The sequence below is a fragment of the Pelophylax lessonae genome, assembly GCF_965119305.1.
Source record: "Pelophylax lessonae genome assembly, contig: HAP1_SCAFFOLD_1033, whole genome shotgun sequence".
NCBI lineage: Eukaryota > Metazoa > Chordata > Amphibia > Anura > Ranidae > Pelophylax > Pelophylax lessonae.
In genome coordinates, this window is record NW_028119331.1 from 1 (window position 1) to 25,280 (window position 25,280).

Consider the following 25,280-nt stretch of genomic DNA (forward strand, 5'->3'; position numbering starts at 1 on the left):
CATCATCGATAATAATAGTTATAGTAGTATCAGCTTCTTTCAAACATGTAAAAAAATATAAACATGAAGAAGAAATAGCAAAGTAAACATACATACATTAAAAACAAAATTGACACCAAAAAAAAAAAAGAAACATAAAACTGTAAACAAAACAAAATCATTTAGTTTACATATTCAAAAAGGAGTGGGAAGAATTACCAACTTATTAGGCCCCTTTCACACTTGTGTGACTTGGGACTGAAAAGTCGCATGACAAGTCGTACTCCAGGGATTTCCAATGAGTACCGTTCATATCTGTGCGACTTCAAGTCACAACGACTTCAAAGTAGTCCCTGCACTACTTTGGTCCGACTTTGATGTGTTTTGAGGTCCAAAGACATAGGCATAATTCAAAATCAAAATCACGGCAAAAAGTTGCGGCAAAATCGCGTGACTTTTAGGTCGCACAAGTGTGGAAGGGGCCTTAATCCCACCTGGTCGCCATAATTAATATTTATAAAGCTTCTCAACAGTATAAAGTTATACAAAAATAATTCTAATATATGATACTAATTTCTAATAATCTTGCTATACACAATCATACATACATACAGACAAACATAGATACATTCATACATATACAGTGGGTAAAATGAGCATTGAGCGCCCTATTTTCTAGGTAAATATAATTCTAAAGGTGCTATTGACGTGAAATTTTCACCACATGTCAGTAACAACCCATGCAATCCATACGTACAAAGAAAACAAAACAAATAAGTTCAGAAATTAAGTTATGTGTAAAAAAAATGGAATAACACTGGGTAAAAAAGTATTAAACACATAAAGAAAGGGAGGTGCAAAAAGGCATGGAAAGCCAAGACACCAGCTGAAATCTATCAGTAATTAGAAAGCAATCCTGCCCCTTGTCAAGGCAAATATCAGCTGGTTCAGTCTCAACTGATGGCCTACAAAAAGGTGCCTCATTACCAAGGTGTCACACAAGAAATATCTCGTGATGGGTAAAAAGCAAAGAGCTCTCTCAAGACGTTTGCAACCTTTTCGTTGCAAAACATACTGATGGCACTGGTTACAGAAGGATTTTTAAACTTCTGAATATTCCAGTGAGCACTGTTGGGGCCATAATCCGGAAGATGAAAGAACATCATTTCACAATTAACCGGCCACGACCAAATGCTCCTTGCAAGATTTTTGATAGAGGAAAAAAACGAATTTTCAAAAGTAATGCACTCAACTGCCATGGCCTATATGCACACTCACCACACAAGACTTCATTGCTGAAGAAAAAGCATTTTGAAGCTTGTTTAAAGATTGCTCCACAACATTTAGACAAGCCCGTGAATACTGGGAGAATATACAGTCTTTTTAGATGAGACCAAAATTGAACTCTTTGAAAGGCATAATACACACAATGTTTGAAGGTCAAATGGCACTGCACAGCACCCCAAAAACACCATACCAACAGTGAAATTTTGAGGTGGGAACATCATGGTGTGGGGCTGTTTTTTAGCATACGGTATTTCATATCGTTCAAAAGTAAACCAAGACATTCTTCATAAAAACTTGCTGCCATCTACTAGGATTATGAAGATGAAATGAGGGTTGACATTTCAGCAATGATCCCAAACACAAAGACAAGAAAACTCCCAACTGGTTTTTAAAGAAAGAAAATAAAGCTAGTAGAATGGTCCAGCTAATCATCAGACTTGAATCCAATAAAAAAAATCTATGGAAAGAACTAAAGGTCAGAGTTCACAGAAGAGGGCCATGGAACCTTCAAGATTTGAAGACTGTCTGTGTAGAAGAATGGACAAAAATCACACCTGAGTAATGCATGTGTAGTTTCTCCATACAGGCATCTTGAAGCTGTCATTACCAACAAAGGATTTTGTACAAAGAATTAAATAAATTTCAGTGAGAGTGTTCAATGCTTATTTTACCCACTGTACATACATACATATGCACCCAGAAAAAACTAACATTTAAAAAAAAAAAAAAAACGAAATAACAAAATAAGCAGACAGTAAACACACAATGATAATTAAACCCTTTCATTCTTTTACCTTGTAAGAATCATCTCTTTATACCTCTTTTGAAACTGGTTTATGCTTGGATATTTCTTGAGTTTTACATTGAGGCTTCATCCACATGGACATTTTTACAGCTGCATCTAGGGGCATCAGGCGTTTTTTTGTCTGCCTTTAAACTCCCCTGCATGTTAGCCTATGTGTCCATGCACACATAGGCTTTTAGAAGTGTTTTGTGGCAGGAGCTTTTAGAGACTTTCCAAAAGCAGGAAAAAGAACCCAGTGCGTTCATGAACAGCAGAGTTTGGGCAGAGAAAACGTTTGATGCCACTAAATGCAGCTAGAAGCTGCTAAAAGCTAGTGCTTGAGCAGCAATTCATTTCAAATGGTCAGAATACAGTTATTGTCAAGGTAACCCTATGCATGCCAACAATGCTAAAATTGAAGTTTTGGCAGGATGGGAGTGCTACATCAGCTTGTAAAGACTTTTTAAAAGATTTTTATTTTTTAACAGCCAACATGTTTCGGGGGCACAGAATTCCCCCTTCATCAGGGCTAAAAACAGGCTAATGCAGGTACAAGGATTGGAAAGCAATTCAAGTGCCCCTATCATCCTGTTTTTATCCTGGAAGAAGGGGTAGGAGAGTTCTGAGCCACCAAAACGTGTTGGCTGTTACAAAATAAAAATCTTTTAAAAAGTCTGTACAAGTTGGCAAGAATTCAACAGTTGCTGTTGGACCACAAACCACCCTTCGTGTTAAAACACATCTGCATAAGGCTTAGCGCTCCTGCATCACAAAGAAAACAATGCTAAAATTGACCTGGGCCTATAGGCATTCATAAACTTTTGTTAAGAAATAACTAAAAAAAAAATGCTTTTGGTGTGAGATGTTGCGGTGATCCATGAGACTGTCACAAATGTGGAGATTGCCCATGCTCTAACAGTAATATTTGGCGAGCTTCTAACAAACGTATTCATATGCGCAGTGATTTTCTTGACTCTCTTAGAAATGGTACTTTAAGGCTGCATTCACATACTACTACACTTACTACACTGTATGCTTGTGCAAGGCTGTGTTGCTCTGTTTACCCAGATGGGAATGCACAGGTGTTCCGTGCATCCTGTCCCATTGATGTAAATTGGGACACAGCAATTGCAAGGACACACCGGCTATGTCCCAATATGATATCCATGTGGGTGCATGCATGTGTCTCCAAACTCAACACTGTCTGTGGTCGGGAACATGCACCCAGATGTCATATTGGGACACAGCAGCTTTTTGTGCATCAATGGGACTGCCTGCATGGGGATGCACAAAATGCCTATGCATCCCTCTGCGGGTAAACACAGCCCTGCAGAGGCTTATGGTATAGTACACCTCAGGTGAATGAGACCTTATCCAAATTCTCATCATGTAAAAATATCCAGTGAACATCAATCTGACATTCAGTAGAAGTTAATAAAACTGTATAAAGCTAAAAGGCACTGATTTGTGGGCTACCCAAAAGTCAGCCCTAGCAGGATGATCAGTTTTTGTAAATAAATTTGTATTATGCTAATCAGCAAGAAAAATTATAGGAACTACAACCAGTAATAAAGAACATGGGATAAAATGCATGCTTACCTATTGTCTCCTGAACAGCAGTTTCAAGCTCACGTTCTTTCTGTGCCATCTGTGTATTGAACTCTCTCATTAACTGCTTTAAAGTGGAATTGTGCTTCAATTCTTGATCTTCCTGCTCATGTCTAGACAAAAGAAAAATGTGTTAAGAGCTATGGCGTGTGGCATTAACGAGGAGAAAGTAAACCATTGCACTGCAATGTTTAACTAAAACCAATCTAACCATCCCCAAAAATCTGTGAATATTATCTCCAATAATATATCAATAATATATATTTTTTCAAACAAATTAGTGTGTTCACAAGCTTTATCACTTTCTAGACCCAGGGACATCTTTACGGGATCTGCTTAAAGTGGTTGTAAAGGCTATTTGCTTTTTTTACCCTAATGCATGTCCTGTCCCCTCAAGCGCACCACTTCCCCCAATTCCTAAACACAACTGCCTCCTCCCACTACCTAGGCACTGTCCCCAGGTGCATCTCCTCTTCCTGCTCTCACAGTAAACAGTAACAGTGTTGCTGTCAGTAAAATCCTGTGAGGAGCGAGTGGAGGGTGTGGGCGAACCATGCTGTGTGTTTATGTACGCACACAGCCTGGCTCGGGAGCACGGCGCACAGGTGCCCCCATAACACTATGTGTTTTGGGGGCACCTGCAGGAAGAAGAGGAGAACAGCTCCAGAAGAGGATAACTAAAGAAGAGATAAGAGGCCACTCTGTGCAATATCGTTGCACAGGGAGGTAGGAATAAACTGCTTTTTTAATGGAAAAAAAAAAAAAAAAAATTACCTTTACAAACTCTTCCTTTGCAGTCACCAGGGGGAAGAATCACAAGGACACTCAACACAGGTTTTCCTGCTGATGTAGATGTGCCCTTGTGAGCTAAAACTCCCAAGAGCTAAAATGCTATTCAATGATATAGTAAGGGTGGACCTAATGACACCAGCCTTAGCCAAGAGGATTATAGAGGCCATTTCCCTAAGAGTTAAGCCACTGATGAGACAAAAGGTCATTCCATGCTGGAAGTTAGCCAGCAGACATGGCTGAAGTGCAAAATTACAAGCCTTCAGTGGAGATCGTAAGAGTTGAGACAAACACAGGCCTGTACTGCAAAATTCCACATAACAAATACGATTTTGGACTTCATGGGGTTAGAGCGCTGACCTCAGGAGATTAGACACCAGTAAAACAATAAGAACAGCCCAGTATAACCCCCTCTCTCTCCCTTCATGGCTTTGTTTAATTAGTAGGAGTAATAATAGTACTGGATCATAAGAACAAGAGGGAGGGACCTGTGTCCTGTAATATACACAAAGAAAAGGACTTTATGACAAGTCAAAAATTATTTTTCTTAATCACACATTACAGGATCCTGAAGATGAGTATTCGGGTATACTGGGATGTCCAAAAGCAGTCCAATTGAGGAGTGGGAAAAAGAACAAACACTGTAGCAAGTATATTTCTAATCCAGTGTTAAACTTGTGACCCACAATACCGGGGCGAGCCTGTTTCTGCTTGTGAAGTCTATGGTTCCTTATGTTCCGTACTGGTAGAATGCGGAGTTCCAACAGTCTTGGGTTTTTGGAACTCCGTTGAAAAACATGATTAGGCTCAAGATCCTCAAGCAAAAAGGAGGATGGGGCTGGCTCCTGCACTGTAGAGTCCAAACTTTGCAGCAGAAAGTAAGAACTTTATCTAGTGGAAGAAAAACTTTGGACAAGGCTGTGGCTAAGATCAGGCTTATATACATGGTTGGATTACATGGTTCTCTGTCGGGTCTTGTACAGAAACTTGGACTTTGACTGACAGAGCCTGAGTCAACTATTCCTTCAGAAAAAAAGTTGACCAGATATTCCACGATGGGGATGCCCTGAGAGGGAAGCAGGGCAAGAACAGGAGTGAAGATTCAAGCTACAGTGGACATGATAAACAATGCAGGTATCAGTGATGTGCTGGGAAAAAGGGGACATGTAAGTAGGCATTTGTTAAGAAATGAGATCCTACACTTCGTTCAATTCGAATGTAGAATGGGATCTCAACTGTTCATCTGGTAATTGTATGCATATTTACATATTGGCAAAATGAATTGGTATCTTTTTAATTTTAAGTTATTTTTCTCCTTCTGTGCATCTTTTGATGAATTACCCTTATTATTAATACATATATTAAATTGAAAAATGTGAGTTTGAATCAATGTCCGCAACAGTGCTCGTTTATATATTTAGTGCAGTTGGTATAAAGTTTCGGCAGATATCACAAGCTAGACTCCTATCCCCTGAAAACACTTTTTGGCAACAAAATGCATAGGACTGAGCCTAGTCATGACTACATCACACTCACTGCCCTGAGCAAGGCAATGCTGTTTGTGCCTGTTTTGGTCTTAAATACTGTGAGAACCCTTTCATGAACAAGTTTTGTTTTAATGGCAACACTATAAGATGTGGCTCGTTCTTGTTCTTTCTTCATGGCGGTAACATTGAAATGATGCTATGAGAAAGTGACAGCGTTGGAGAGCAGTTATCTGTATCATATGCTTAGATGACCTCCTATTATGTAGACGTCTACGCCTGTGCACATAGAGGTGTGGGAGCCTTGCAGTGGTTTTTTCACAATATCACTGTTTGGAATAAACTTGTTAGCAATGAACTAATGGTATTTAATGATTTATTTATAATATACTGTATATGCACTATTGATTAGTTTATTTATTTTTGATGCACTTTCATATATGGTCTTTGATATGAATTTATGATTTATTATGCATGAGATTTGCGAAGCATCTGTGCACTGGATTGTGAGTATTTAAGGGGACAGCACTACCATTTTATGCTAATGTCTGTTTTTCTTGTATTCGGATTTAAGAGTGCTGCTGTTTTGATATTTACAAGAAGCGCAGGATTTTTTTATTTTATTTTTGTTTTTTTACAGAAAAGTGGGCATCCTGGTTGTCCACAGAGACTGGTCTAGAAAAATCTCCAATCGACCATTATACATAACATAATTATAATAAGTAATATAATTGATGCCCATAATCAATCCACACAGTCAGCTGCGATGGCCAACAGATGTTACTCCACTCTGACAATAGGGATACCCCTGTTATGGTGAGGGCGACTTGCTTGCAGACTTGGAGTACATTGGGGGGTCCAAGCCTTTAGAGAAATGGAGTTTCAGGTTTTGTCTTAAACCTAATGAAATTGATTCTTTTTAGTCTTAGGAGTAGAGGGCTTTCCCAGATCAGATGGAGATTTTGATTGTCCAGTTGTCCAGGGACATGAGTGCAAGAGGTGCTTCTTGCACTGAAGCTCCAACAAGCCAAAATTTGAGCCAAGGATCCTTCCCATCGGTACTGAAAGTAGGCCCATTCTGGATATTTGGCACAAAATATAAGTTAGTTCATCAACGCTACATGAAGGACAATAAATGGGCATTCCTAAATTCTATACATTGTCAGAAAGGGATCTTCTCAGCTGTCAATTAATTCCTGGTTATAAATAGGAGATGACAGCGTGCACAATTTTCACAGTGAGGGTGAGAGGATTTCAGCAAGGGTGTAATTACAACTCCCATTATCATCTGTTCAAAAAACACAATAGAGTAGGGCCACAGGCATTGGCTCCTTTTGCTGGAGGTCAGACGGATCTATTAGGAAAGTTGCAGGATCCTAGAACACAACCTTGGACTACACAGGTAAGGTCTGGCAGATGGACATGGTCGCAATGGCAGGAAGGACCTGGTGGGAGAATAAGGCCTTAGAAAAGGTTTCTAACCTTTTAACCACCTAAATCTAGATAACTTCAATTACACTGCCTGAAGGCTTAACAACTGCTGCAACATCAGTCACACATGGAGTTTGCCGTTTTACCAAGTTGGCAGACTGACAAACATACATTGTGAAAAACAGTAATATAACATATTATGCTAATCCAATGAGATTCTAACCCTTCCCCAAACAGGGTTTAACATGTAGAATTTTACTAGAGGAGCAAAAGTTAAACTCATACTTAAGAAAATCTACAATCTTTAAAAAATAAATAAATGTCACAGTAGAACTATACCTAAATTCTTCAGACTTACTTTATTTTTTGCTCGGTTTCTTCGAACAGTTCTTTCTTTACCAAATCTAACTCTTGATTATGTTCCTTTCGTAAGGTGCGCATGTCTTTCTGCAATTTGGTTACTTCCTTGCGGAATTTCTGTACTTCTCCTTCGGCTCCTTGAAGCTTTATCTTTAGTGCATTCTCTTGAGACTGAATTTCATCAAAGAGCACTTGTAACTCTTCACATGTCTTTGTTTTCTCCTCCAATTTGTCCATGCAAGCTTTCAGCTCTGAATCTTTGTCAGTTAATTTTTCCTGTAAAGAAAGTAAAACTTCCTGATGCTTGGAAGACAACTGCTCAATTTTTAGTTTTTCTGCTTCCAAGTCATTTACAATGCATAATTCTCTCTCTTTAAGACTCTGCTCAGTTTCACAAAGCTTTTTCTTGGCATCCGCCAGAGCGTCTTCCAGCTCTTTCACTCTCTGTTCTTTTAACGTTATATCTCTTTTAACATTTGCTAATTCGCTTTCTTTGCTATTGTGTTGCTCTAACAACAATGAATATCGGTTTTCATATTCTCCTTTTTCTTGGTGCCACCCTACTTGAACCTGCTGGCATTCTGTTTGAAGTTGATCTCTTAGCTCATTAAGCTGAATTTCCAGACCTTGCTTAGATTTTTCCTTCTCTTCCAACTGAGATGTTAGCTGCTTCTTGATTGAAGCAATTTTCTGCTCTGCTTTTTTCTTTAATTCTGCTATCTTTTTAGTACTATCAGCAGTCAACTGTTCCTCAAGTGCTTTCAGTGCTTTCTCTTTACTTTCTGTTAGTTCTGCTTTTAATGCTTCCCACTCAGACTGTCTCTTGCTAAAATCTTCTTTCAAGCTTAAGATTTCCTGGTGTAGTTTGAGTACCTGTTGTTGAGCTTCTGTGGAGTAGCTATCTTTTTCTGATGCAACAGTTTGAATCTGTTCAAGCTGCAGTTTTAATTCTTTCTTCTCTATACTTTGATTCTCAATCTGCCTATCTATTTCTTGCATTAAACAAACCTTTTCATTTGTGAGTTTGGCAATCTCAGCATTCATTTCTTGAATTCTTGAACTTTGGTTTTCTATCTTTGAGGCTAATTCTGTCTCTCTTTTGCTTACTTCTGCATTCTTACTCTGATAATTGTTCAAGTCTTCCGTAATCTTGTGTAGCTGGTCGTCTTTTTCGGTTAGTTGCCTATTGACCATTTCAAATTTTCCTTGTAGTTCTTTAATTGTTTGATGGTTTTGTGTGAACTTAACTTCAGCCTTTTTCTTCCACTCTTCCAACTTATGTTTTAGTGTGCCAGCTTCTTCGGCACAGAGTGTTTTCTCTTTACTTATTTCCTCAATTTTAGATGTTAAACTTTGGATCTGATTATGAAGGTGCTGTTGGCTCTCTTTGTGCTGTAAGGTAAGGAAAGCTATGGCCTTCTCCTTTTCTTCTAAATCCACACTGTTCTCAAGTTTTAACTTAAGTTCATTAATCTCTCCATCTTTTTCTTTTAAAGCAGCAGTCAGAGATGTAACGGAGTTGATGTTTTCTGAAAGTTGTTTTCTTAGCTCTGTGATGCAAGATTCGTTTTCATCAGCAACCTTCTGCTGGTTTCCTCCTTCTTTTTGTAACATCTCTTTCTCCACAATAAGAGCATTTAATTCATCCTTTATAACCAATATCACATTTTCTTTTTCCTGCAAATGCTGGGTAGCCTGGATCAGGGAAAGGTTTACAGAAGAAAATTCTTTATTTATTTGTTCAAGCTGAGTTTCTAAATCTTGAATCTTAGCCATATGTTTTGACACAGATCCTTGAACCTTAAATATTCCATTTTCACAATGTGTAATCCTTGGAATCAATCTGCTTATTTGATCACTATATTTATAACTGAATGCTGCGGTCAAAGATTCTAACAGTGAAACAATTTCTTTGCAGTGCAATTCAAATTTTTTTTCCTGTTCAAGTAACAGGTGACTGCACTGAGAATCTTTTTGTAAGAGCTTATCTGCCATTTCTTTATTATGGCAGGCCTCAATTGACTGACATTTTTCTTCAGCTTCTTGTAATTTACCAAGCAGTTCATTCGTTTTGCTTTTTCCCTCTTCTACCTCTGTTCTAAGCAAATTCAGCTGCTCTTCAAGCACCATCTTTTCATCCACCAAGGTAGTATATTTATTTTGCAACATTTCAAGCTGAGATTTCAAGTTATTTTCACTATTTGTTAAAACTAAAACCTGAGCAGATGCCTTATTAAGTAGCCCCTGTAATTCATTAAAGGAGATGCTTATTTTATTTTTCTCTTCCTTCAATTCAGCTATCTGTTTATCTGCTTCTTCCTTTTCTTTGCTCAAATTAGTAAACTGCTGTTTAATTTCTGCTGCCTCTTGCTCTTTTTCCTGAAGTTCAACCTCATGCTTTTCTCTCAGTTCTTCTGCATGCAGGCTAAGCTTCTTCTCCCAGCCCTGAATAGTCTCCTCCATCAGTCGCTGGTGAGTCTCACTAATACTTTGTATCTGCTCCTTGTGGTTTTGCTCCAGCTGAGACATTGTCGCATTAATTCCTTCAGAGCTGGCTTGGGCCATTTCCAGCATTTTCTCATTAAACTGCTTTTCTTTATTATTGAGTTCAACTTGTTTCTTTTCGAGTTCCTCTTTCATCTTACTTTCCAGCTCCAAGTATTTCTTCTTGGAGGCCTCCTGAATTTCTTTAATTCTTTGCTTCATTCTTTCGATCTTATTATTTTGTGTTTTAGTTTTTGCTTGGTGTTCTTCTTGCAAAGATGCCATTTTCTTTTCTTTGGAAGACACATTTTGGTTCAGTTCTAATATAATTTGATCGTGCGTTTCTTTGAGCTTCAAATTTTCATTCTCCTTTTCAAAAACAATCCTGTTTAAGTCTTCAATCTGACACTTATACTCATTTATCTTTGTCTCAGACTGCAATGTAAGAGCATTGATTTGGTCGTTCATGTTCATGGTTTGCGCTTCAATCTGTAAAGAAAGGTTCTGCACCTGCTCCTTAAAAGTATTCAACTGTAAAGTCAAATTACTACATGTGGTTTCTTTTTCTTTTATCAAATCTTTCAGATGAACATTCTCCTGGGTCACAGCATCTATCTTCTCTTGCAGTTCTGCTAGCCGAGCCTCAAATGCTTCTGCATTTTCCTGCATCTTCTTCAGATGTGAGCATTGTAATTCATCCAACTGAGAGGAGACAGCCTTACACTCAGCTTCAGCTTTTTCCAAAGTTTCACTAAGTTTCTGTTTTTCTGCTTGAATAATGTCCAACTCTTTCTCCTTACCATGCAACAAAAGTTTAAGACCATTCATTTCTTCCTTTAAATCTTTTTCTACCCCTTGGGTTAGAATTTCTGTTTCCTTTTCAATTGTACCGATTTGCACTTGATGCTGCTTCTGCAGCTCATTCAGCTTAGCTTCATAATCCTGTTTCATCTCATCCATCTTATGCTGACATGCTGAAAGCTTCTGTTCCATCTCCTGACGAAGTTTTAAGGCTTCAGACAGTTCAGATGAAAGGGCTTCCAGCTCTGTTTGCTTTACATCTAGTTTCTCCAAGGTCTTCTCGTTCATTTCTTCGATATGAGCCTGAAACATTCGTTCTTTCTCTTTCAGCTGCAGTTCACGTTCTTGCTGAAATTGCTCTTTCATCTCAATAATGCTGGCTTCGTGTTCTTGTTTAATACTTTCAAGCTTCTCTTTCAATAACTTTTCAAATTCTTTACTACGAAGTTCAAGTTCTTTTTTGTGTTGCTCCATAAGTGTACTTCTCTCTTCATTGTGCTTGTTTGTTTCACATTCAATTCGTGTTGCCAATTCTCCTGTCTTGTTGTCACTGTCTTGTGAAGCTTTTGCAAGGAAGCTTTCTAGTTCAAGTATTCTCTGTCAAGATAGATAGGTAGTAGGGTAAAAACGGTATACTTTTCCAACCAACATGCAATAAACATTATAATAAAGCATGAATAATATGCATTAGAATAGGTTTTAAAAAAATGAAAACTAAACTAATCCAACGAAATATATTTTGGGTGCAATAAAACAAAAAGGTGTGCAATGTCTTCCCATTTGTTTTCTTTAGAAAACAGACGTAAAATATTCGGAGAAGAAAATCTGGTCTACCACCAGTATGCTGAAGAGAAGTATCCTTGCTCAGTGGTTTCTATGCAGAGGTCCGTTATAATTCCTAAACTACAATTCTAGCTCTACAGCCAGCAAAGCTCAGGCCTTCCTGCTGATATGAGAGCTCTAACTCTGACTTAGTGGGGTGGAAATTTGATCTCTGCAGAGAGAATATTGCAGTCATAAAAAGACAAGGATCCTTCTCTACAGCATGTTGGAAGGGGACAGCCTTTTCTTCTCTGGTTAGGAAGAAAAACTATGAGGCTTTGCACACCTTTTATTTCGCTACTTTAAAGGGGTTGTAAACCCCATTCATGAAATTTGAGCTAAGCACATATCTGTAGTGTATACTTTTCTCCCTCCATAGCTCTAAGTGTCTTTTCTCTCTGGTGCTTCAATCTTCTGTTATCAGTGAGTCACTTTTGACAAGTTCACCGACACATGAGATAACATGAGCCCAAAGTTTGTGAGGGAGCTTAGAGGGAGATAAGCGTGGAGTCTATTCAAAATACAGTTCTGCATGTTCCTTTGATCATCTGCCTATGTGGTGAGAGGGGGGGGGTCCATTTTCTCCAATCAGCTCTCGCACAGTGTATATCCAGTCTCCCCGACCACCCCTATGTACTGCTGAAGGATGACGAAAGACTTTTAACATGATCTGCACATTTCAAAGGGTGTACAAAGGGGAAGACAGGAGATAAACAAGTAAAATTTATGTAGGAGGATTGGTTTGATCTCTGTGTATCATCTGACACTATTCACTTTCCTGAGTATATGTTAGGGTTTACAACCATTTTAAACTGTCCAGTTGGGCTTTAAAGTAGTATTAAACCCAAGAGCAAACATTTATTATATTGCAGCTTACCAATTCTTAGATGTGGTGACTGCATTGATTTTACTTTGGACTTTTTCTTTATCTTCACCTGCTGATTTGGCCAGTACATTTCTTGTTTTTCAACAGAACAAGACCAACTATTCAGCACTGACAGGGGTGCTTACACTAATCAGCTTGTATTTATTAATGTAAAATCTTTATCCAAAAGAAAAAAAATCTGTTTGCTGTAACTGATTGTGTAAATGCAGTGTGAGCTGGAGTTTGGCTTCAATTTGTTAGAGCATTTAAATCTGCTAGTCCATCTAAAATTCCCCTGTCCCCTTGTCTCCAGACTGACAATGCTGCTGTCCAAAGGAGCCCCTTTGCTACTACATCCAGATTGGGGACATTCTACAGGAGGTGTGTTACTAGCCAGATCACCAGGTGAAAACAGAGTCTAAAAAAAAGGCTAAAAATTGAAAATGAATGCAGCCACCTCATCTAAGGACTGGTAAGCTACAATATATTAAATTTTTGGTTTTGTGTTTAAAACCACTTTACATTTTTTAACTAGTTAAATTACATCTGAAGCTAAAAATCTGTGCAACAAATGCCTGGTGTTGAAACTCCCAAGACATGCCAACAGATCGAGCCTGTCTGATCTGGGGGTGCAGCAAAAAAAGTCAGTTCAGTAACCCTCACTCTTTCATCTCTATGGGCAGCCCCTGCTGAGCATAACTGGACTCCTATTGATTCTCTATTGTCGGACAAATCCTCAAGAGCCTATATCCATTATTTAATTATGGAATACCTTGAAAATAACATCAAACAATCTTCCCATTGACACTGTGGGAGGCCCATAAATAAGGTGGTGATTGGGGGTGACTGTATTAAACTGGTTTCGCCCCTTAAAACAGAAATGCGTGAATCACCTTCAACAGCTGGAAGATGACTTCCAAGAGAAGGCGAAAGCCCTAAAAAGAGCCCCAACTACATGCAATTATCTAGATGTAGACTGGGCCACTCGTGAGCATAATCTCTTACTAGTACAACAATCTGGGAAACAACTGCGCCAAACAATGCACAAGTTCTATTGAAAGGGGAATAAACAAGATATGCTCTTGGCAAACCAGCGGCAACGCATAGACCTAAGTTACAAATCACTATGCCTCCCTACAGGAGCACTTTCTAGTGATCCAGCAAAGATAGTTGCAGAATTTGCTAACATCTCGCAAACTTTAATTAGCTGATGAGCTCTGTGAACCTGCACAAGCAGATGCTCTGCTTTCCTCTTAAATTACCACACATGCAATATGTATTTTAGGAAGCCTTAAAGCAACCTATAGCTGTATCTGAGGTATTATCAGCCATCAAGTCTAATAAAATACCAGGTCTGGATAGGTACACTTCAACATACTATATTAAATATGCTGACTTACTTTGCCCTTTTTTGGTGGCAGCCTTTAACGATTTAAGACATGACCATTGATTTTGTCCAAAATCACTACTGCTTTCGGTTTGTATTAGAGCTGCACGATTCTGGATAAAATTAGAATCATGACTTTTTTTTTTTGCTTAGAAAAAAAGATCATGATTCTCAGAGAAGCATCATCTTTCACTTTATACAAACAAAATTGGGCTAACTTTGTTATTTTTTTTTTCCCCAAAAACTGCGTTTGAAAGACCGCTACGCAAATACAGTGTGACATAAAATATTGCAATGACCACCATTTTATTCTCTAGGGTCTCTACTAAAAAAAAAATTATATATATATATATATATATATATATATATATATATATATATATATATATATATATATATATATATATATATATATATAAATGTTTGGGGGTTCTAAGTAATTTTCTGGCAAAAAATACTAATTTTTACTTGTAAGCAACAAGTGTCAGAAAAGGCTTAGTCTGTGTTAAACTGACCTCATTTGCAGACCAAAGTTCATCCCTTTGATCTTTAAAAGAACCAAATGACACAAGGTTTCTTTTTATCTCAGCGCTGAGCAATGTTGTTATAAAGCAATGTTGTGATAAAGCCAGCTGCTTTTTTTTTTGACAGCTGTGTGCAGAGAACTGCTTAGCACTTATTACATAATCGTGGAAATGTCGGATTAAGATCGTGAGGCGGGTTGAATCGAGATTGCGATTTTTTAACGATTAATTGTGCAGCTCTAGTTTGTATGATTCCAAAGATCTACAAGAATGATACTTAGACAAATTTTAAATTGCTGGTGAAAGTCCTGGCTGAAAGGCTTTATTTTAGGGACTGACCAACTAATCCAAAAAAAATCAAGTTGACTTTATACCCCGACGCCTAAAGGAGACAATGTATCCCAAGCCATTCTTTTGACTGAAGCTGCACAATGTTGTAAAATGCCCCTAATAATGTTATCATTCGTCTATCACTAACATCTATCACCTTTCCTGGCCGTACTTATATCAAGTCTTACAGAAGTGGGGTTTGCCACACAAATTTGCAATAGGAAAGTAGCCCTCTACTCTTTTCCATGGCCTCCATAAAATATGCAGGTTGTAAGTCTGCAACCATCTCCATCTTCAGGGGCACTATACATGGATGACTCCTCTCTCCCCTACACTTTGCACTAGCCATTAAGGAATTAGCACAACTTATTAGGACCCACCCAGACATCACCAGCCTCACCATACGTCTTTTGCAGACGACTGTGTTATTTATCACTAATCCCATTATCATGCTCCCCAATCGGACAATAATACTGAGATAATTTAGCAGCACTTCCAGCCCAAATACTAAAAGTTTTGCTACCATAAGCTCATGTGGCTTTGTTACAAAGCACCTTTCCCTACCACTGGGAGTTCAAACATCTCTTGTATTTGGGAATCTATTTCAAACCCTCCTTTCACTCATTATATGCCGCTAACTATCCACTGTTTCTTAACAGATTCAAAAAGTTCTTGCAGGCCTGGAAGGGTTACCTACTCCTTTGGCTAGGCTGCATTGCAGAAATTAATATGACTTAACAGAACTTATGTATCTGTTCAGGGTTTTGCCTATCAGGGTCCCCGGTTCAATGGGACTATCAACAATAACATCTGCTAAAATTAATTTGGGATAGACCTAAAACTCATGGATATGCATTCTCTCCTGACTGTGTGGCCCTAAGATGCTTCCTACTCTACACTCAGACTATAAACTACCTAAAGCAAAATGATTTTACTACTTACAAATACCAAGGGTGGTAAACTGAACCCTATGGTCTGGACGATCCAAAAGAGGTCAGGGCTGGTCCACCAACATACAAGAAATGCTCTTTTTAGTCAATTTGGGGCCACCAGAATCACTGTAGTCCTTTCTACCTCAAACTGTGAAGTTGATGAGGTAGCAATTGAAGTGGGGGAATCAGAATTGATCCCACACAGTCACCAATGCATCTACTGCCATTGCTAGAGAGTCTCTTGTTCTGAGCACAAAGTTGATGATCTCCAGACTTGCTGGGTGTTGAAGAGGATTCTGGTTTATTGGTAATGTTCAAGCCGGGAAGATACGCTGATCTGTGGCATTGTGGATGCCCTATATGTGTGAGCTATTGAAAATGTAAAGAGTCTAGGAAATGGGCTATGGTAACTGCGTATGTTGGACATATTCTTTGGAGTGCATACACCATCTATAAGATCTAGGGTTTCTAATAGTTTGGAAACTAAAAATATTTGTCTAGCCAGTTTGACACCCACATCCATCTATAGTATGTATCGTGCTGTAAATGGAGTCCATAGACATATACCATTAGTAATAGATTGAATAGAGAAGTTGGTCTTGCCAGTCCGTCTTCTTTGTCATGCTCCTACACCTGCCTAGAAACGTTTTTCTTTTTTTTTTTTTGCTTATGTGACACTGCACAGTTTCAAAGTAACTTGTTGTAATTTATACAAAGAAAAATGCTATACTCTCTTAAGCTCCCAAAGAAGTAGATTACTGAGAAACATGTACAGCAGCTTGACAAGGATGGTGTCCAGTTTCCTGTTAAACCTGGATTCCAGGAGGTCCACGTCTGGAGTCCCCAGCAATGACAGATCTCCCTGAACTCTTCTGACACTCACATCAAGGAATTCCTTGCCCCGAATGACAGGCACATACGATAATCTAGAGAAGGGTTTGACCTATTCCAGGCTAACAGAATGTTATACTGCAGGGGGTCTGGAATGGCACTAAGCATATGAGACGACCTCAAAAGGAGGCTACCATGATGCCCGGGACATTCATGGATGTTCGGGATTTGTAATGTACCACATGGCACCTTGTTTTGGATCATATTTAGCAGCAATCTCAGATATTATAGATGCTGAAATAGTTTAAAAAAACAACTTCTGCAGGTTGTGGATTCAAACCTGTTTCCCCCTTCTCTTCTCGATAGTGGATCATGTAGGCATTCTAGGACATGAACGCCTTTTGACTGCAACAAGGCCAACACTGCAGCCAAAACTTTTGTTAAGACTTGGGAGCCATGGCTAATCTGAAAGGCCACAAATTGAAAATGGTTATTCTCCACTACAGAACGAAGGAAATGTTGCTGTGAAGGAAAGAGTAGAATGTCTAAGTACACATCTTTGATATCCCTACAACATCTAAACTACTGCACAGATTCCATTGAGAACTTTCTGTGGCCTTCAGAAAAGGGTATAATAATTTGAGGTCCAGGATAGGCTTGACCTTCTAATTTGGTTTGGGAACCATAAACAGGTATAAGTATAACCCCCAATACCGTTCTTCCTCAGTTACCTGTATCACAATTTCCTGAGCTTAAACTTGGGATACAGCTTTTAGTTAGGCTGCTCTGCGCTTAGAAGACAGACACATTTGACAGCCAAAGACTACAGTGGAATCAGCTCAGAATCTCCTGTTTGAACCCTGAGGACCTCCCGTACCTAGGAGCCCGCACTCAGCATATAAAACATGAACAAATGTGCATGTTTGAATCTTTGAAGCAAAATATGAAGACTTTTTACTCAAAAATATACAAAACAAATAAATGTATATTTATTAAAAAATAAAAATACCCATAATTAAAGAGGACACTTTCTGAATAAATTTATTATGAGCAAAACCAAGTAGTTTCATTAAATGCTGCAGTGCTCGTATAACTAAGTAAATATAGTTTGTTTTCATCCTAAAGTCAGTTAACCAACAATTTCCTGCTTGTAGCTGACCAACAACTGCAACTCCTTTTTTTTCTGAAAAGCTATTACACTCAACAATACAAAAGGTAATCATCCAAGTAGACTGTTAGCATTTCCAATGAACAAGGAATAATAAATAGCATACCGTTCTACATTCTTCAAGCTCTTGCTGCATTTCCTGAAGCTGACTTTCAGTCTGAGTCTGAATTGCTTTTTTTTGAAGCTCCATCTCCTCCAAAGCAAGTAATGCTTGTTGCTCTTTTTCTTGAAGAGAAAGTAAATGCTCTCCCTGAATCTTTGCCTGCAATGTGCAACAAGGACGGTAAGTAAAAAAACAAAAAAATTGTAACGCTATTCAAACAAAGCAAAAATATAAAATAATAGCACTACTCTTGGTAAACGTTTGCAATATTCTGGAAGAAGGAGACTGATGAATGTCACCTTTAACCCAGGGGAGATCTATGAGGAGACTGGATACTATTTGCCAGTGCCTTTCTCCTAAGTTTCATAATATTAATATAATAAAGAGTGACAGACAAGTCAAATGTTCTATTATCATTATTGATAGGACAGAACTGGCATTTATAGACAATGGGAAATACCAAAGCATTAAAACTGAGGTGTGGGCAACAACATAGCTACCTGGAACTGCCAACAGACCCCCAAAAAATACAACGATTTAAAGAAGTAAAATACTCTGATAATGGCTTGAAGTAACTTGCAGGTGAAGCTCAGCTGAGGCCTGAACATCCACCTGGTAGAACTTGGAAAACATGGGATCAGAAGGCCAGATGGAAGCCTTGCAAACCTGGGATACTGATGCTTGATACGGAAAGGCTTAGGAGACACCAACAGCCCTGGTGGAAAAGGCTCTGATGGGAAATAAGGGAACCTTTTCCCTAATGTTACTTGCTGTTATTGGTTCTCAGTTCTAGACAATATGATAGTTCTCAGCTCTAGAATGTTGATGGATAGTTTTCAGTCTTCTGGGGACCATGTCCCCTGGACAGTCAGGGAGCTGTCTGCCCCAGTCTGTCAGATTGACATCTGTTAATACCATGCTCCAAATCCTTTGATGGAATGATTTTTCCAAATCTATTACAGAATTGGAAATCCACTATGCCAGGGAGATCTTTGCATGACTGGGCAAAAACGCTGGGAGATCCAAGGTTTGGATCTACTTTTTCCATGTCTTGAGGATGTTGGACTGAAGGTGTCTAGAGTGAAACTGGATCACCTCCAAGGAGGCCACCATGAGACCCAGAGCTCTCGCACAACAGCAAATTGAGGGGTTTAGTTTTGAACGGAGGGTCCAAGAGCTGGACCTTAGGAAAGCAATCAAACACTGAGGGAGGAAGATTCTAGCTTAGGCTGTGTCCAAGACCCAGGTACTCCAGAGAATGTGAGGGCTAGAGAGAAGATTTTGGAAAGTTAATTATTTAGCCAAGGTTTGAAGGAACCAAACTGGAAGTGCTGGCCTCCCTCAACCAAAAGGAGGAAGTGTTGGTGTGATTGGAGATAGGCACCTTGTATATCAACTGATGACAGAAATTCCCCTTGATTTCATGTTCTAGATTCCATCTGGAATATTAAAACATGATGAAATCTGTTTAGATGTTTTAAGTCTATAAGTCTAGAGTTGGGCAGATGGCTCTATTTGGTTTGAGGAATTTGAATATGTTTGAGTAGAAACCTTAAAATCATTGTTCTTAGGGAACTGGTACAACCACCCCTTGTGCCCTAAGTTGGTGCAAAGAAGATAAAAAGTACGGAGGGAGCAGGAACAAAAACTGAATTTTGTACTCTTTTGAAATGACAGATTGGATCCAGAGGTCTGGAACATCTCAGATCTATAATGGTGCAAATGCTAACAGACATCCTACCACTCCAAAGAGTGGGAGTGTCCCTTCATTGTGAGGAGTGCTTCTGGGAAGGCTTCAAGGGGTTGGTGGGCCAGGGCTGGTGATGAAAGGAAGTGTTATATTTTGCTTCAGACGTTGACTTCTGGCAGAATGGAAAGATTTCTTTCTTTCTTTGAGTAGAGGTAGAAGCCACAGAAGCAGGAGATATACACTTTTTCTTTTTGGGTAAGAGTACCTTTTCCCCCTAGTTACTTTCTTGAAGAATTTGTCAAAGCATTCCCCACAGAAGTGTTCACCATCAAATGGCATGTGTAGAAGACATTTTTACAAGCATGTTTAACAGACCAAGCTTTTAGCCAAAAAAGTCTGCGCACATGCACAGAGACTGGAGAGATTCTTTAGATGTGTCAAAGGCATTCTCAACAGCATCAAGACAAAACAATAGGGCTGAAGGCATCAGGTGTAATTGCTCTACGAGACAGTCTTCAAAGACAGGTTCTTGATCTCTGCTCATGCATCTTGACCAGATGTCTACATTCTGGCAAATAGACATGGCAGCAGGAGCCGGCGGCAGGGCCAAATAAGCCCTTTTAAAGGGCTTCAGAACACCTAACAGTATCAGTATCATTAAGGGAGAGAACATCCTCAATAGGAACTGTAAGGTGTTTGAAAACTGAAATGGCAGGATCCACAACTGTAGCAGATCAGTCCTCAAAGCTTACGCATGTATTTGCAAATGTGTGCAACTAAACCCCTGCTTTTAACGCATATTGTTAGACAGGTTAATTCGGTTGGTCGCTGGCTGGTTGGTAAGTAGTGACTGGAAATCCCCTTGCTTTTTTGATCTGCTTTTGCCCTTCCAGTGCTCCTTACTGTTAAGACCAGCTATAGGTGGGGGAGGTGACCACTCTTCGCAAATACCAGCCTGCTATTGTTGGGCTACAAGAGACGCACCTTACGGGGGACTCAGTGACATGCCTGCGGTACTCCTGGGTGGGCTGGGCGTACCACTCTACTCACACCTCCCACTCTAGGGGGGGTGAGGGTGCTGGTGCACCGGTCCCTGGATTTTCAGGAGTTTCATACACATGTGGACCCCGAGGGGAGATGTGTTTTTTTTGCATTGTAAATTGTTTACTGTAACTTGCATATTGGCGATGGTATATATTCCTCCTCCGTTCTCTGTGGTGCTGCAGGAACTAATGGCTTATGTGCTAACGAAACCGGATGCCCCCGTTTGTCCTAGGGGACTTTAATGGTATTATAGATCCCAAATTGGATAGGCATCCCCTTGCACTGGCTTCGCCCTTGTCCAGTGGCACAGCCCTCTCGCACTTTATCATGGAAGTGGGTTGGGTTGACTTCTGGTGCACAAAATTTCCCAATGTTACTCAATTTTCGTGCTATTCTAAAAACGCACACCTCCCTTTCTCATATATATTTGTGCCTGGGCTCTGGGTCCGCACTTGCCCTGGTGCGTGATGTGGACTATGCGCAAAGGGGGTGTCTGACCACTCACCATTAATACTGAGGGTTACGGCCAGAGTGCAAATTAATTTACTGAAGGCCATGTGGCGTTTGAACACCTTTTGGTTAAATTTGATCCCATCCACTGCAGACATCCAGTCTCAAGTTGATCAATTTTTTATAGATAATGCCCCTTATGGGGATGGGTTGCTTAGTTGGGATGCTTTCAAGTGCTTCCTTCTGGGAATCTTTATTTCTGCCATAGACCAAATTAAATCTCGTGCAAGGGCATTGGAGGAACAGCTGACCAGGCGGGAGTTGGAGGAGTATGTGGCTGACCCTGGGGATGCTACTAGGGAGGCCTGGCTTGCTGCCCAGGATGCTCTGACCAAGGAAATTAACTTAAAAGCAGAAAGGAAGCAATTTTTTTCCAAGGTGACATTCTATGAGGAGGGGAAACAGACTGGCCGCCTCTTAGCCAAAATTGTCAATGTACGCCCGTCAGTTCCAGCTATTGAAGCTTTGAAACTCTCGAATGGTAAAATGGTTAACTCCCAGGACAGGGTTATGCAGGAATTGGTTAGATTTTTCGCTGATTTGTATGCCTACCGGGTGTCTTATACACCCGAGGAACTTCATGCCTATTTAGAAAACATACCCCTGCCCCAGCTTACTGAAACACAGATGCTGCAATTGGAGGCTCCTCTCACTTAGGAGGAGCTGCGGGGAGGCGATCGGTTTGTTTCCCAACTACAAGGCTCCGGGGGATGATGGGCTGCCAATGGAGGTTTATCAAACCTATTCTGAGTCACTATTGCCCAAACTATTGGAGGTTTTCAATTAAGCTAGGTACAGTCAGCAGTTGCCTGAATCTATGTCTAGAGCCAGCATTGTATTGTTACTTAAGCCGCATAAGCCGGCGACTATACCTAATTCTTACCGCCCTATCTCTCTCTTGCAGACAGACGTCAAGCTTCTGGCCAAAATTATCGCCAGGAGATTGAACCGAGTAGTGAGTAATATTGTGCATGAGGATCAGGCAGGTTTTATGCCCAATAAATCTACTGCTGTCGACCTGCGGAGGTTATATGTTGCTATGCAGACTAGAGCGGACAATGGGGGGCGGAGGGTTCTACTGTCTTTGGATGCCAACAAGGCATTTGACAGTGTAGAGTGGGAATACTTGTGGGCAGTCCTGCGGGGGTTTGGTTTTAGTCCCAGGTTTATATCTTGGATACGCCTGTTATATAGTGACCCTTGGGCGTCTAGAGAAGGAGGGAGGCAGTCTAATAGTTTCCAGCTGGAAAGGGGTACTAGACAAGGGTGCCCCCTCTCCCCACTACTGTTTGCTCTGGCGATTGAGCCATTGGCTGTCTGTATCTGAAATAATGACCGGATAGTGGGGTTCCACTATGGCGCTTTACAGGAGAAAATTCTATTGTATGCGGACGATATGCTTTTACTTCTAGGGGACTCTGATTCCTCGCACAGAGAAACCATGACCACACTAACACAAAATTTGGGAGGTGTTCTGGGCTAACAATTAGTTGGACCAAGTCTGCCCTGCTGCCACTGGAAGGGGTGGTGGACCCGTTGGTTGGAAGCTTCTGCCCTGTTCCAGTTGTGCCCTCATTTAAGTATTTAGGGGTGGTGATTTCGCCAGTGCCGCTGGACTTCTGTAGACTTAATGTCCTGCCGTTGCTGGTGAAATTTAAGGATAGGGTTAAGATTTGGAAGAAGTTGTGGCTCTCTGTTGCTGGGCATGCAAATTTGGTTAAAATGATTCTCATGCCTCAGTTGCTTTATTGCCTGCATAACTCCCTGGTGGTGATACCATTGAAAATATTCCGGACGGTTAACTCCATTTTCAGGGATCTACTTTGGCCAGGAAGCGTACCTAGGGTAAAGTTAGAACAACTTCAAAAATCCAAGTTTTTTTTTGGGGGGGGGGGGGGGGGCTGGCTGTACTACATTGCTAGCTTCACAGCTACAACACCTGGTGGGGGGGTTGACGGCTGGACCGTTAACCTCAGCACTATGTATTATGCTTCTATATAGTGGTTCGACCTCTCTAGAGGAGGGCCTGGAGGCTCAGCTGTTTGCCAAGCCAAATAAACCTTTAACTACATAACGACTTGTTCAGAAAATATGGGATAAAACCAAGCAATTGCAGAAGGTGTCTGGCTTCACTAGGTTTAGTCCGATATATATATATACTTAAACTACAATGTGCGGCCAGATGGCGGGCTGTGGGGGTGACGCATCTCCATCACATCTTTCAAGGGGGCAAAGTTTTGTATTTTGCCCAACTACAGTCCAGATTTAATGTCCCCTTAAAAATGAAATTTTACTATTTACAATTGCAGCATGCAGTGAAGGCCCAGACGGCGCTGGAAGGCATTGAGCTTTCCTCTACGCCGGTATTTGCCCTTATACAGCAGCAACTAAAGGGTTTATACTGGGTTGCTATGCTATCCTTTAGGGGGCCATACGTGGAGAAATTTCCCAATTCGTGTGATAAATGAAAAAAAAAGGGATGTGGGTGAGATTCCGGGTGAACAGTGGGAGGAGGCATTGGAGGCGGTCAGGATATGCTCGTAAAATATTTCCCAGAGAGTTTCTCAACTTTATATTCTTCTTAGGGTTCACTACACTCTTATCAAACTACACTTGATGGGTCTACAACCAGACGCGCTATGCTGTAAATGTGGGGGGGGAGACAGGCAACCTTACTCACTTGCTGTGGAGATGCCCCAAGTTGCACCGATATTGGTCCAGGGTAGTGGCCACGGTAAATAATGCTCTAGGTATAGTGGTCCCTTTGGATCCCAAACATTGTATATTGGGTATACTCGACACGGTAACTCAGGACAGATGTCTGAGGAAGGCGGTGGCGAGAGCCCTATTTCAGGCACGCAGACTTTTGTTAGTACACTGGATCGCACCTGAACCACCCACACACAGAATGTGGCTTGAACAGATGGGCAACATACTGCGACTTGAAAAGCCTATCTATCAGCACAGAACAAAAAAAAGGACAACATTTGGCGCGAAACATAGCTTGTACATGGAGATGTACTTAAATTTGTTTTGTTTTTGCCTTCATAAACTATTAACCAAGATTCAGTGGGTATCAGGTAAAAAAATAGGTCTGATCATGCTTGTAAAAGTTATATGAAGGCCATTAATGCTTAGCATAAACATAGGTGTACTTACAACAGCTGCTTTCAATTTTTCTTGAAACCCCTCTTCCAGAATTCTCAACGTTTCCTTGTGTTCCTGCTCTTTATTCAACAGGCTTTCTGCATGAGATTTTTCCAGGTCAAGGATACGTCCATCACAGGTTTTCTACACAAAAAAAATTGTTACAGATTACAATAAAAAAAAAAAAAAGAGGAATATCAAGTGCAGGTCATCACAGTTTCTGTAGGGTGAAAGTTTATATCTTTTCTGAAATTCTCCGTTAGGGAAATAAAAAAACATTACCTTCATAATGTCCACCACCTCTTGCTTGACACGACTGAGTTCCTTTTGAAGATTCACTCTCTCTTCTTCACTGGCTTTTTCAATGGCTTTAATCTGTTCGTCCATTTGCTGTTTACCCATTTTCTGAGCCTCCTCTGTATTCTGTGTTGCAGCTACAGCCTTTTCCAGTTGCTCAAAAGCTAATATAAAAACAGATGGGCAACATATTTCAATCCACTGCATAAAAAGAGATGCACTGACACAGGACATCTAGAATTTTTAGAGCTGCACATGATTATTATCTCTAAAGACTTTAACTTCCAGCATTGGATTGGCATGCTCCCCTGTTTGATCAGGCTTTGTATTTGTGTGGACTATATGGGGAGTACAAAAACCCCTCTGCTGAGGGACACAGCAAGTCTTTCACTTTGAACGGTAGATAATATAGCCTACAGCACTAACAGACCATGAAAAGGAGACAGAACTGAAAACTGAATGCAGTTCAAAATGCAGTCTGAAGGACTTCATGTCCGAAGCTGGCATCAGACGAGACCTTAACATCCACCTGGTAGTACATTGAGAATGTGTGAACAACAGACCAAGTGGGAACTCTGCGAATTAGAGAAACTGTTGATTAATGCTGAAAATCTCAAGAAGCG

At 40.2% G+C, this 25,280-nt stretch overlaps 1 protein-coding gene across 1 annotated transcript; it reads right to left on the reverse strand.

Annotated features, from left to right (window-relative positions):
- Positions 1-3,649: 3,649 nt before the first annotated feature.
- LOC309544111 (golgin subfamily A member 4-like) lies at positions 3,650-24,821 on the reverse strand (the record flags this gene model as incomplete). Its single annotated transcript, XM_082276492.1, has 5 exons — positions 3,650-3,771; positions 7,721-11,604; positions 17,973-18,128; positions 24,373-24,504; positions 24,643-24,821. Coding segments are annotated over 5 exons (4,473 nt in total), but the record flags the coding sequence as incomplete, so codon positions are not given.
- Between the last annotated feature and the right edge of the window lie 459 nt (positions 24,822-25,280).